The 12,938-nt window shown below is 35.9% G+C and overlaps 1 protein-coding gene across 1 annotated transcript in view; it reads right to left on the reverse strand.

The window, feature by feature from the left end:
- Positions 1–2,189: 2,189 nt before the first annotated feature.
- LOC138353103 (X-linked retinitis pigmentosa GTPase regulator-like) overlaps positions 2,190–12,938 on the reverse strand; it is a 31,016-nt gene continuing 20,267 nt past the window's right edge. The window contains exons 8-15 of the mRNA XM_069305826.1: positions 10,725–10,883; positions 9,355–9,479; positions 8,792–8,926; positions 7,703–7,834; positions 6,197–6,374; positions 5,254–5,415; positions 3,442–3,566; positions 2,190–2,829 (exon numbers count right to left, since the gene is read on the reverse strand). Coding sequence (XP_069161927.1) covers positions 2,806–2,829; positions 3,442–3,566; positions 5,254–5,415; positions 6,197–6,374; positions 7,703–7,834; positions 8,792–8,926; positions 9,355–9,479; positions 10,725–10,883 — 1,040 coding nt within the window. The 3' untranslated portion in view covers positions 2,190–2,805. The remainder of the gene's footprint in view (positions 2,830–3,441; positions 3,567–5,253; positions 5,416–6,196; positions 6,375–7,702; positions 7,835–8,791; positions 8,927–9,354; positions 9,480–10,724; positions 10,884–12,938) is intronic.

Consider the following 12,938-nt stretch of genomic DNA (forward strand, 5'->3'; position numbering starts at 1 on the left):
CGTGGCTGAAGATATGACGACCAAACCACACATCAGATGAAGGAGAAATGACAATGTTTCGGTCCGTCCTGGACCACTATCACGTCGTGTGATAGACACATCACATCTGACTAATTATTTCTGTTACTATTTGCTTAACAACAATTTAGTTACATATCAAGACACATGATGTCACAAATAATATTTGATTTGAAACAAAATTATAATTAACAATTTGCTTAAGGCTGGATACTTTTGTAATATGAAAATAAATCATTCTAAACAGTGTCAAGCATGAGCACCAAAACTGCACTTTGTCACTGTTAATGCACAAAAGTATGGCACTCATCTTAATTTCCTACATGCTTTGTGACAATATTTATGCAAGGAAGCCTAAAATTTGTTTAAGCTAACAATTAACAAGTTAAGCAAAATATGAAACAATTTTCAATAATGTTGAATTCCCTACTTACCAGTACATAAACTTGATAACACCACTAACACAAAACAAGACTGATAAACTTGTGGAGAAATACAGCTCTTATTAACACTTTCGCTATCCCAGCATGCGTGCCGCAAATTTAAGAGGTCACTGAACAAATCCACAAGGGCCGTGACGAGGATTCGAACCAACGTCCAAGAGCATCCCAGACGCTGCCTTAATCGACTGAGCTACGACATGGTATAAGAATTGCAATCAGAAATTCTACTGAATTTACTTGGATCCTGCAGCCTCTCCGAGACACAAACCAGGATTTTACACATTTCCCCCATGCACTCGAGCTATGTCAATAGGCCGTTCTACCTCTTCGCCCTTACTTCATTACACACAGAAATCACAGTAGTGTGATGCATCAAATGAACAAATGTAGTGTTCTGCATCTACACTGAACATCCTTGACCTCAATTTTTCCTCAATTGCAAAATTATTCCCCACATTTTCCTTTTGGCAACTAACCATTATCACGTCCAGAGTCCTAACAATAAATATAGCTGCCCATTTAGAGGAGAAACTTTTAGCTGCCCGCTGAGAAACTCTCAGCTGCCTGTTTAGCTGAGCAACTCTTGGCTGCCTGCTCAGCTGAGCAACTCTCGACTGCCTGTTCAGCTGAGCAACTCTCGACTGCCTGCTAAGCAGAGCAGCTTTCAACTGCTTCATTGCAGAAGCACTGATAAGTCTTCAGAAAATGTCAACTTCACAGGTATATACCACAAACAGTACACTACTTTCTTCTTTTACTATCAATGAAATTAGTACAAGTTGATAAAAATCTTCCTCGGGACTGTTCTTTCTCCTTCATTCTCTAAGTATACATTATCAATTTTGTTTAGTTGCAAGAAAGCATTTTACAGTATGGCCTTTATGTTGGCATCTCAGTGATAGCTTTAACAATCTTTTATTCTTAATTCTAAAGCAGCTGCTAACAAGTTTCACTGTTATCCAATACATAGAACATATTGACAGTATATAAAAATAAGAAACAAGCCTTGAGGACACATTTGATATACTATAACGTAACTAATTAAAAGGAAGAGAGAGAGAGAGAATCGAAGCATCAATAATGACCGGGAAGAACACATCATTAAACGAACTGACAAAGTATGCATTATTTCTAAGCAATCTAGATCTTGAATAGATCAACTCACTGTCATATAAGCATTGTTTACAAGGGATTTTCACCATTCAGGTTAATCCATTTACAGGTACAGTACAGTATAACAAACTACCTTAAGATACCACTGGTATTGTAAGCTAGTGAAAATACAAGTATCAATGCTAAACAGTTTAATTCTCACTATGAATCAACTATCCACAGTACTATCTATATATATTGATAATGAGTGAAAGTTTACTACTTAGTTTGAAGCGTAGTTCATGTCTTGCTCTAAAGTTAGATGGAGGACTAGAATTCATGCACGGGCTAAGGTTACTTACCTATACAACCCGTTCTCGCACTTTCTTACAGTCAATATTGACTTATTTAATAAGTGCATATGTGACATACTAATTTATTGTGAATATTTTAGTTTACCTTGAAAAGCTTCATAGAAAACACCGACCTTACCTAACCTTCTTAGTATGTTAAGATAAGCATCTTATTGCTTCGTAATTACAATTATTACTTAATCTATATCTATAATAGGTTAAGTAATAATTGTAATTACGAAGCAATAAGATGCTTATCTTAACATACTAAGAAGGTTAGGTAAGGTCGGTGTTTTCTATGAAGCTTTTCAAGGTAAACTAAAATATTCACAATAAATTAGCATGTCACATATGCACGTATTATCAATGCATTCAAGTCAATATTGACTATACGAAAGTGCGAGAACGGGTTGACCTATATTACGGTATGGTCACAAAAAGGGTCCGTGATGCTTAAGAACTTGAATGCAACAAGTGACAGTTGCCCAAAAAGAATGCAAAAGTGGAAGACCATTCTCCATACCAGCATGGCAACCAATAGGGATATAATATAGGCGAGAAAGATTAATACACGTGACCCCCTCATTTGTGATTTGGGTATAACTTCCTTATATACTTTGATTTGTACATAAGGAATTTATGTAAACAAATAATTATAACACAACAAACCTTGATTTCCATATGTTAATAAAACATAAGGTAAAACTGTAACTACTCAAGTAGTTGTTTGCCATATTAAAATATAAATTGCTTGTAATGATCAAGCTATTACAATTTCCATGAATTACTACTGTATTAGATCAAATACAGAAAATATAATAGACTTGACATGTAGTGACCAGGAAGTTCTTTAACTGTAGTTAATGTCTTCAAACTGTACATCTACTTCTTCACAACTTCTACAAGATGGTGCATGCCTTAGACTGCAATACAACAGAAATGGTTAGACATTTAAAAGAAAATTATTGGGCACAATATTAGAAAGATAAAATTTAATTAATTAATATTAGTTTTCAACTGCAAATGTAGTTTTTAAATGTAACATTAATAAAGATAATACTTCTGCAGAAAGAAATGTTATGAGAAACAAACTAAGCATGACAATGTTTTTCTTCATATCTTGGCTCAATAGTGTCAAGTATTTTACTAAGAGACTCAAAGGAAAATAAATCATTATTATTTACCCTATTTTCCACAGTAAACAGTATATGAAAGGCTTAAGATATTTTAATATTACACCGATCCATTCACCTTATCTTACACATGTGGGTAATTAGTGTACAGCATCACCACACTCCAACAGCACCATAATACTAGAGATGCAGAGTGCTGCTAGTGAACTATCATAAACAAACAAAACTTCTTCTCCTTCATCACAATTTTCTACAATCAACACTTGTTTCCTACCACCCTGTGCAGACAGGGTGGTAGACACCCACAGACAGTTCACACTCAAGTTCATGTGCGAGACACAAAAATGCAACTCCTGTACCTGAATCCGATACAATGAAAAACAAAACACAAACCTCACTTACCTGTTTGTGACCAGGGACACCAATTGAGTAGGAACTTGTAGCTCTAACAGATGAAGATGTAAAAGCTTCCATTACTTGTCTCACTGCTCCCTCAGACTCCTCAGTATTTGGGTCTCCAAAAGATTCTGAAATCAAAGCTTTATTCGATCTATTTTTTTTGTTCAAATTCTAAACACACATGATTACAACTTTACATTATGTACAGTAATAATTAAAAACAAACCCATTACTAATACCTATATGATGAATAACAATGTGGGGAAGCAAATTAAAAATGTTCTCACTTATTTGTGTTATCTACACACTTTCAAGTTACTCAACATAAAAATGACGTTATCCTGTAAAGTGGGCTTGGCCATCTCATATGTGAACCACTCGCACTCCTCCAAGAAGACATTCTGTCTTGCTATGTGAAACAGAGGGAACAAGTTGCCAGTAAGTTGCCTACGACAGAAAACTAAGAAGACAAGAAGGAAAAAGCTCAAGCTAACAGTTAATTGATAAAATATCTGGTGCAAGTGACAATACTTCAGGCTATGTTTTGTATGAGTTAAATTATGAAAAGGTGAAAATGTGGAATGTTGTGAGAGGTCATGAACAAAAAGGGATAGAAAACTGCCTAAATGCACCTGATGCAAGTTCATGCAGCCTCTATACTAATGCTGGACACATCAATAACTTTAAATTAAGATGAACTAATTTAACACCTTCACAAAACTACTGATAAATTTATAAAGACCGGGAAGGTTCACACTTCTGGGCAACTATTTAGATCATTGTCAATTTCTGACAACATTGGAAATTTTGATACTATAGAAATATTCATTCTATGGTATCAAGGCATTCAAATACTGTAACTTAAAATGCATGACAACTTGAGTCTTGAGTCCTTCCCTCCCATCCCCTAAAAAATTATGTTGTTGACAGGAGTCACAGACATCAAAGAGTAACTTGTGGCAAAACAATTTTGTGCATATATATGATACTACTAAGCCAGGCTTTGAAAGTGACAAAAATTAACTATAAGATAAGACTGTAGTCCAATATGAACAATTAAAGTAGATTTATTTGAAAGTGACAAAAATTAACTATAAGATAAGACTGTAGTCCAATATGACCAAATAAAGTAGATTTGCTTAAGGCACCACATGTGAAAAATGGGTTGCATTACAAGACAATGTACAGTACTTGGTATATAACCAAATTTATATCCAAAAAAATCCATTTTTAAATAATACAAGAAAACGTCAGTTGCACATCAATTCAAAATATGTGGCAAATATTTCTCTACCACCACCCGTTAAGTCACCACTTAATGACACCTATTGACTGGAGAATCTCATTGTTTATTTCAAGCCTCATCACGTGGGTACAAGTCCCAACGTTGGTATATATACACAAGTGACACATTGCAGCACTTACATATAAGCCTTATTGAATCTGTTCTAGATCAGGAGTTCTATATTAGATATAGCCTGAGGGAGGAGAAAAAAATCAGGGGCCAGATTCACGAAAGCACTTACGCAAGCACTTACGAACGTGTACATCTTTCCTCAATCTTTCACGGCTTTGGTTACATTTATTAAACAGTTTACAAGCATGAAAAGTTCCCAATCAACTGTTGTTATTGTTATAAACATCCTCCTGGTGCTTCGGAGCTCATTAACTGTTTAATAATTCAAAACAAAGCCGCCAAAGATTGAGAAAAGATGTACAGGTTCGTAAGTGATTGCATAAGTGCTTTCGTGAATCTGGCCCCAGTTCTACAAGCCTTTTATTTAAGACTAATAAATGTAACTAATAAAAAAGTACCTAAATGGGCATCCTCTTCAAGTGGGTGTTTACTTTTTGTTGCACTTGCAGTGGTGCCCTTCATACCTTCACCAGACTCCTCAGTCGCTACTTGATGACTTCTGAGTGCAGATGTTGATTTCTTCTTTCCAAGATTGCCAAAGAACCGGGCAAATCGGCCACCTGGAACATAAAAAATACACCAGTAAAAAGAAAGTCTACAAAAAGGCTAACACTAATTTTTCTAAGTCTTTAAATCTTTAATTAGAAGCTTCATTTGTAACAAGTGGTACAAATCAGTAAAAATCTGGCTGTAATGAAGAACTGTACACTTACATAAATCAAACTAAAAATTATATGTAAATTATAGTACATTTAACTTACACTTTAAGCTGTGATATATATTAGTAAAACAATGTAGCAGTAATGACAGCAGTAGTAGTAAACGTAATAAATATTATACTGAGTATAGTAACAAATTACTAAGTGGACTAAATTAGTAAGTCTTTATAATTTACCCATATTAAGTGATGCATTATAATATATAGGAGCCATCAAATGACCTTATTTTAAGCAGCCAATTAATAAGGTACATAAAATTTGAAACGTAACTAACAAGACAATATTTTGTATTTGTGTTACTGTTGTGCAACAGTAACCCATTCATGGAATGCCAGAAGCTGCTGATCAATTTTGGAGGGTGCCCATGTTCAGGTTATAAATGCTGTAACATAACCCTCATGCAGACCAAGGGGGGTCAATGGCAATAATGAAAAGTGCAACAAGAAAAAAATAGGGGCACAGCATTGAATAATGTGAAGGTGAAGGAAAGACCCAATATCTGTAAGGATGTAGGTTGTATTCAAAAATTTGGTTTTAATACACATACGCAGTACTGGGGTCTTTCCTTAACCTTCAAGCACTATGGCCTTGTATTAAGTTTCTCAACTGAGTAAGGTGGCACCTTTTTTCTCAGATGGAGGTAACTGCTCTTTACAATCTTCAGTATTTTCCTCCTCTTCCTGCTGCTGCTGCTGCTGCTCCTCCTCCTCCTCTTCACTCTCAACATCAAGCACACCATTCTCCTCTGGCGTCGCTTCATTCTGCTCCACTTCAACTGCTTTCTCAGGAACCTCACCAACCTTTTTGTTATTTTCAGGGAGATGAATTTTTGACAATTTTTAAACACTGTACTGCATTATAAAAAATGTATCCTTAAAAATTATGTGCACAATAAAATATGAAAGGGGCTCACCCATTGCCTCTTCCCTGTACTGTACTTCACTAGCATTAATTAGTTCAAAGGGTGCGTTGACCCCCTTCGATGGCGAGGGTGTGCCGACACTTTCGATGGCCAGGGGTGCGCCTACCCCTTCGATGGCCAGGGTGTGTTTATCCCTTTGATGGCCAGGGTATATCAACTCATTCAATAGTCAGGGGTACATCAGCTCATTCAATGGTCAGGGTATATCAACTCGTTCCATGGTCAGGGCATATCAACTCATTCAATGGTCAGGGTATATCAACTCATTCAATGGTCAGGGGTATATCAACTCATTCAATTGTCAGGGGTATATCAACTCATTCAATGGTCAGGGCATATCAACTCATTCAATGGTCAGGGCATATCAACTCATTCAATGGTCAGGGCATATCAACTCATTCAATGGTCAGGGCATATCAACTCATTCAATGGTCAGGGCATATCAACTCATTCAATGGTCAGGGCATATCAACTCGTTCAATGGTCAGGGTATATCAACTCGGTCCTCTACAATGGTCAAAGAATAATACCACATGCATTGATTAGGGTATACTGCAATAGCTTGTGTATCATATAACCGAGTTTCATCCTTTGTAGTCTTAGGCCATTCTACTCAGCATTGAGTGAATCTATTATGAGGTTTAGCCTCTTGGGGGTTTTGGTTTCCTCAACAATGCAGGTGGTTAAGCCTGGTCTCAGTTGTTGCTTCTACCTCCCGCCTCGTGGGATCCTTGGCCGGCTCCGTCATCATTGTCATCGGGCAACACAGGTGGTGCTTCCTCTTTTAGAATATGGTCATTACTTTTGTTTCCCTTCTTGGGAACCTTCGTTATCCTCTTTGTCATGTGTATAACATAAAGGGAACAGAATATAAGGTCAACAGTCCTAGGCCAGTCTGCCTCAAGTATATTCGAGCAGTGCCTGTTGATGACAGCTCAGTTATCCCAAATCTCTTTCAGGATGCCAAAAAAAACAGAAAGGTGAAGGAAGCCCATAGTCATAAAATAATGAAAAAATCCCACCCACTCAGCAAAGATATCTGATGGATAGCAGACTGAACTGAGCAACCACCAGAAATCAGGAAACGGCCAATGTAACCCCCCCAAATTTGTTCTTTAAAAGATAACTTTCTGCATAGTTTTATAAGGTAAGTTGTCTACAAATACTCTAAACTATCAACTCAGTATAACCCAAAAAAACATTTACAATTGAGACTGGCTCGGCATCAACTTGCGGCTGGTCACTGGCTGGCTCATCATCTTCTATATCGGGAACTGTGGGAAGAACTGAATGTTTGATAGGTGGCAGCCCAACAGACTTCAAAGGTGGTAGAATACCCTGAAAAATTAAACAAAGGTTACTGTATTAAATTTATGTTAGATTTTATATATAAACCTATCAACTACCAAGATCATTGAAGCTGCACTCTTTCTTAGCTTCTAACCTTCAAGTGTTCTGTAATCCTGAGCAGAATTCAGGAATATAGAAACTTAATGCATACATAGTACACCAAAATTACAATATACAGTACCAGATAAAGTGTTCAAACCACCCTGGAACTGGTACTTTTGAGATGATGGATTTGCATAAATAACTATAGATCCCCTCCCTAAATTGTTATAACAAATATTTAACATCAAGAAATAAAAACATCACAGCAAGAAGAATTATGAGCGGGTTTTTCTTTAAGTTTTGCATTGTAATTTAGCAAATTAAATCTATTTAAATTAATATTTTATTATTTGTCGTCATTTGATTACACTAGAATTAACCACCTCAATTACAATATAGCTACATAATAATGTTTAACAGCTCAAATGTTGCATCAATGCAGGAACAGTACAGCAAATGTGTTGAGCTACAACAAGACTAATCGACTCAATATTCACACATGAACTTCTCCCACAAAATGTACAACACAATACCACTGGCTTAATATCAGGCTAGATCTGTTGACAAATTAGAACACAGATCACAATTACATGCCCCTCGGTCTAAAATTAGCAACTTAGCACTTGATTTTATATATAAAAAATATTCCTTGCAAAAAATTAATGATTTAATTTTTTGTATATACTGGAACTAGAGTACTGCTTATCCAATGATAAAAATCCTCATAAGATTACCGATACATATCTCATGCTACTTTATAGACTTTACAGCCACTCTGCAAACCATAATATTTTACACTTGCCCTTATTCAATCACAAACTCTACTCTCTATTAACAGTTACACAACTGGCTTAACGGCAGAGGTAATCATGCTTACTTTAATACAAATGCAAATAAACTTACGTCTGCGACCCTTCGTCGTGCCCGAGCCAAGCTGTTCACTGAATGGTGAAGCAGGTGGCTGTTGTCCCTTGTGGACTCCACCTCTTCAGTGCGTCTGTAGCCCAGGACCATAGTGTGGCAGCCTCCACAGCCCACCTAAATATGCATAGAAATTATCAAGACATAAGCAATGAGTAGTAAGTCCCCTCACACATTAGTCATATATAATGCATAAACTGCTATAAAGTTATCAAATATGAAAAATGAATATGCCCTTGATTTCTGGAGCTACCGATTTATTTATAACAAAATATCAGACGAGTTCAAGATACCAGTTCAGAATGTAAAAGGTAACTTTTTTTGTCACAATACAGTAATAATTTTAATTAGCCAATACAGTATCTCACTTTCATGGGATAGGGAAGCACAGGCCCAGAGCTTTAAGTTATGTCTAAGTAGAGTATATGATAAAAAAATAAATGCAAATTGTACCAATCCCAGGATATTATTTTACACAAAAATCATGAAACAATGTTGGTAACTTATGCCTTATCCATGAATTCACGCACGACTAAGATGCTCACCAGAATGACTCTGATGTGACGTAATCTGCGGACCCTTAATGGAAGAAACTGGGAGGAGAAATTTTCCTCTCCATGACACAGTTTTCCATGTCGGCCACAACCCCAAGTCAACAAATACCCATCCTCTGTAACAAACGTATCTTTCATGGTTAGAAACAGCAACCTGTCACACCAAGAACAACTTTTGTTTTTGTTTACAAACATAATTTCAAACCTCATGAAAAAGTAACTTAACTTTAGGCAAATTGCAAAGGGCAACTTGTAGAGCAAAACTACAGAAATGCAATCATTATTGTTATAATGTTATATAATTTAAAATAATACTTGTGCAATATTATACTCTTGTTAAGACGAAAGACTACTACCTTATAAGGTGATACTGTATGGAATAAGAACAAATGAGTGTTTCACATGGAAATTTGTAAGTACACCTTTTAAGTGCATCTCTATGGAATTTTGTAAAGCCCTTTAAAACTGTTTTTATTTTGAATAAAAATTCACACTTGTATATTTGTGAAATTTATGTAGGGAATTTACACAAGTCTTTTGCACTTTCCTAAGTGCTTTGTCAAGATCTGAGTGTATGTTACACACACTCAGACCTTGACAAAGCACTCCTATGTTATTATGTTTGTGAGAAGACATTACCATTACTAACTGCTTTTATTTTCAATTTTTTAGATATAGTTTATATTTGAATATATTTACAGCTCACTTTAGCTAGATACTTTCCTCAAGTGCTCCCTAGTGCATATATTTACCCGAGGGCCACTAACACTAGTGTCCTCGATGAGGACTGGAAACCGACAGCTTGTTGAACATTCCCCCCCCCCTCCCCACCATTTGCCTTGATCTTTTCTAAATGATATATGATCCTGCAGGTATATTTGCAATATACCAGTACCTGGCTGCATGATTCACACTATTGAAAAATGTTCTAGAGTACTAATTGCAACTGGGAATATCCTTTTGCATTCGGGTATGTGTGTGTATAAATTTGGGATATTGCTCAAGCTCTACTGCTTCCCAGTGATGTGTTACGATGATGTTCAAACATGCCATCAGAATCCTAGGCAGCTTAATAACAATAGGGACCTTTCTTTGCACCATTAAACACATGTCATGAAAGTGACAAACCAATGTGCAAAGGTGTTCTCCAGATATTGCAGTCACCATAAAATTTGGAACAAAAGCAAGAAAAATAAATATGCTAAAAGTAATAAGGAGACCTAATTACAGTGACACACACCTGAGAATATTGCAATGTAATGTATGGCAAGTAGATAGTCAGATACACATACAAACCTGTAGCAGACACTGACATAATTATATATGCAGATAATTACACAAATACAAATAGAATGACATACCTGTAATAGCAGAAGAATGATTGTCACCAGCAGCTATGATCACAATAGCCGAGGGGTTAGTCTCAATGACCTGTTGTGGCAGAAAACACTCTAATTCTCCTTCTCCTTGACCAAGCTCTCCATTGCTACCCAAGCCACATGAATATACTGTTCCACCCTCTGTAACGAAAGTGCCATTAACCAAAATTAACACGTGCTGTACATAGATGGATATTTACTTCGATTATATTACTTTCTTCAGTGGTAAACTAGTATATTTAGCATCTTGAAAGTCATATGTAATAGAATGTTATGCCTTTTTATTGTAATACATGTGCTACATTGCTATCATTTCTAAGAAAAAGAACAAAATTTATTTCAACTCCTGTGTTCCCTTGTCCTCTTTTCCCCTCATACTGAAACAACGCTATTATTCACCTCATCTATTCCCATTATTATTTGGATGTCATGATCACACCTCTGATTTTTACATCTTGTTTTGGCTGCTAATTTAGCTACCTTAATTATCTTACCTTCATGACTTAGTTCACTTTTTACAGGCAACAATCTTGTTGTAAACCACAGAATTTTCTCTTTCTGCTTTTTGTGCTTCACAATGTGAAGATTCTAGTCTGGTCATGTATGTTACAGAGCTAGTCTGATGTGGACATCATACAAATCTTATAAGTTGTCTGAATATTTGCCAGGTTCACTTACACTGCCAATACAATCCTATTTATGCGAGACACTCATGTTAGTAGTAGTGTTATATACACACACCAAATTCTCACAGCTGTCTTTTTGCTGTACTGTAATGTCCTTCATTCTCCATTCCCAAACTTTATTACATTAAACTTTTGGTTACACAGTTAATCCCTTCTATGTGTTCCCCTAGTTTCCTCCTTATTGATCTCTCTAGAATCTTGCAAGGTATGTATGTCAGTGACACTGGTTTGAAGTTTAGCCCTCCTTGGGTGTCCACTTTCCTGTAAGAACTACATTTGTTGCTTTCCAGCAACCAAGCAGGATTTCCTTCTCAGATAATAAATTAAGATTCTTGCAAGTGGCTTGCAAAATGTGTTTTCAGTTCTATTTAATACACATGGAGGGATTCAATCAAGTCCTAATGACTTTATTTCATCTAGTTCCTCCAACTGCTCTTTACCTCTTCTACTGAAATCCTATACTACTCAGTATCTCACTTAGTAGTGTCCTTCCCCTAGTATCTGGGTGCTGCTTGGGGTGCTATTTTAATGAGCTGAAACACTGAACTAACAATCCTGCATACAGTAGCACCTCCAATATCTGTATCATATCATATGGTTCTAATGCAGATTACCAAATAATGGCCACTTTATGCCAATTATCCCAAAATGCTTTGAATTTTTCTTATAGCAAATGACACACATTCCTACATATTTAGACAAATAATATATAAACACTATTTTCAGTATCTTCAGCATTTTGTTGTCCTGGACCTGCAATTATCTCCTTAACTTTTTGAAGAACTTCTTCCAATGGTTTCATACTACAAACATATTTTCAAGTCAGCATTTCCCTTTCAACTAATTTGCCAATTATACTGAAGTATATTACATTTTCCCTGCTATTTACCTCCTGATATGTATAATAAGTGTAATGCAGAATAAAGTAAAACAGATTGCACTGCAATATAGCCTTACATCAAAGATAAAAATACAATGTAAACCCCAATTAAAGGTACACAATATCCTTTATATTTACATACAACATAACACTGAAATGTAAATGCAAAGATTTATCGTTAATTTACTGAAATGTGTTTGAGCAGTAGCCATAGGCAAACTTCAAGAAAGACTATGTGTATGGCCAATTGCCATTTCAAGAATGTTGTGGGGACACTCAAATGACACGTTCCAGTAACTATAAAAATCCCCCCCCTTTTATTGTTAACATAACAAAGTAGGTTAATATGAATTTGTATCACAAACTCAACATTTCCCACACAGAGAGAAACATTTGAAATGTACAGTACCACCTAAAACAGAGCAATAAAAAATTTATTTGGCTTTTCTAGCATTCTTGCGTGTTATGAAGAGCAAATTATTAACGATATAATCTACATATTAATGTAATTAAATTCCGTGCAAACATACTCAACATACCTCCGTAACAGATGGCATTGTTGTCGGTGCTCAACAAACTGTGCAAGTGGAGAAAGCAAAACAAAAGTCGGTTAAGAGATTAAATATTATT

This window comes from Procambarus clarkii, chromosome 56 (genome assembly GCF_040958095.1).
Source record: "Procambarus clarkii isolate CNS0578487 chromosome 56, FALCON_Pclarkii_2.0, whole genome shotgun sequence".
Taxonomy (NCBI): domain Eukaryota; kingdom Metazoa; phylum Arthropoda; class Malacostraca; order Decapoda; family Cambaridae; genus Procambarus; species Procambarus clarkii.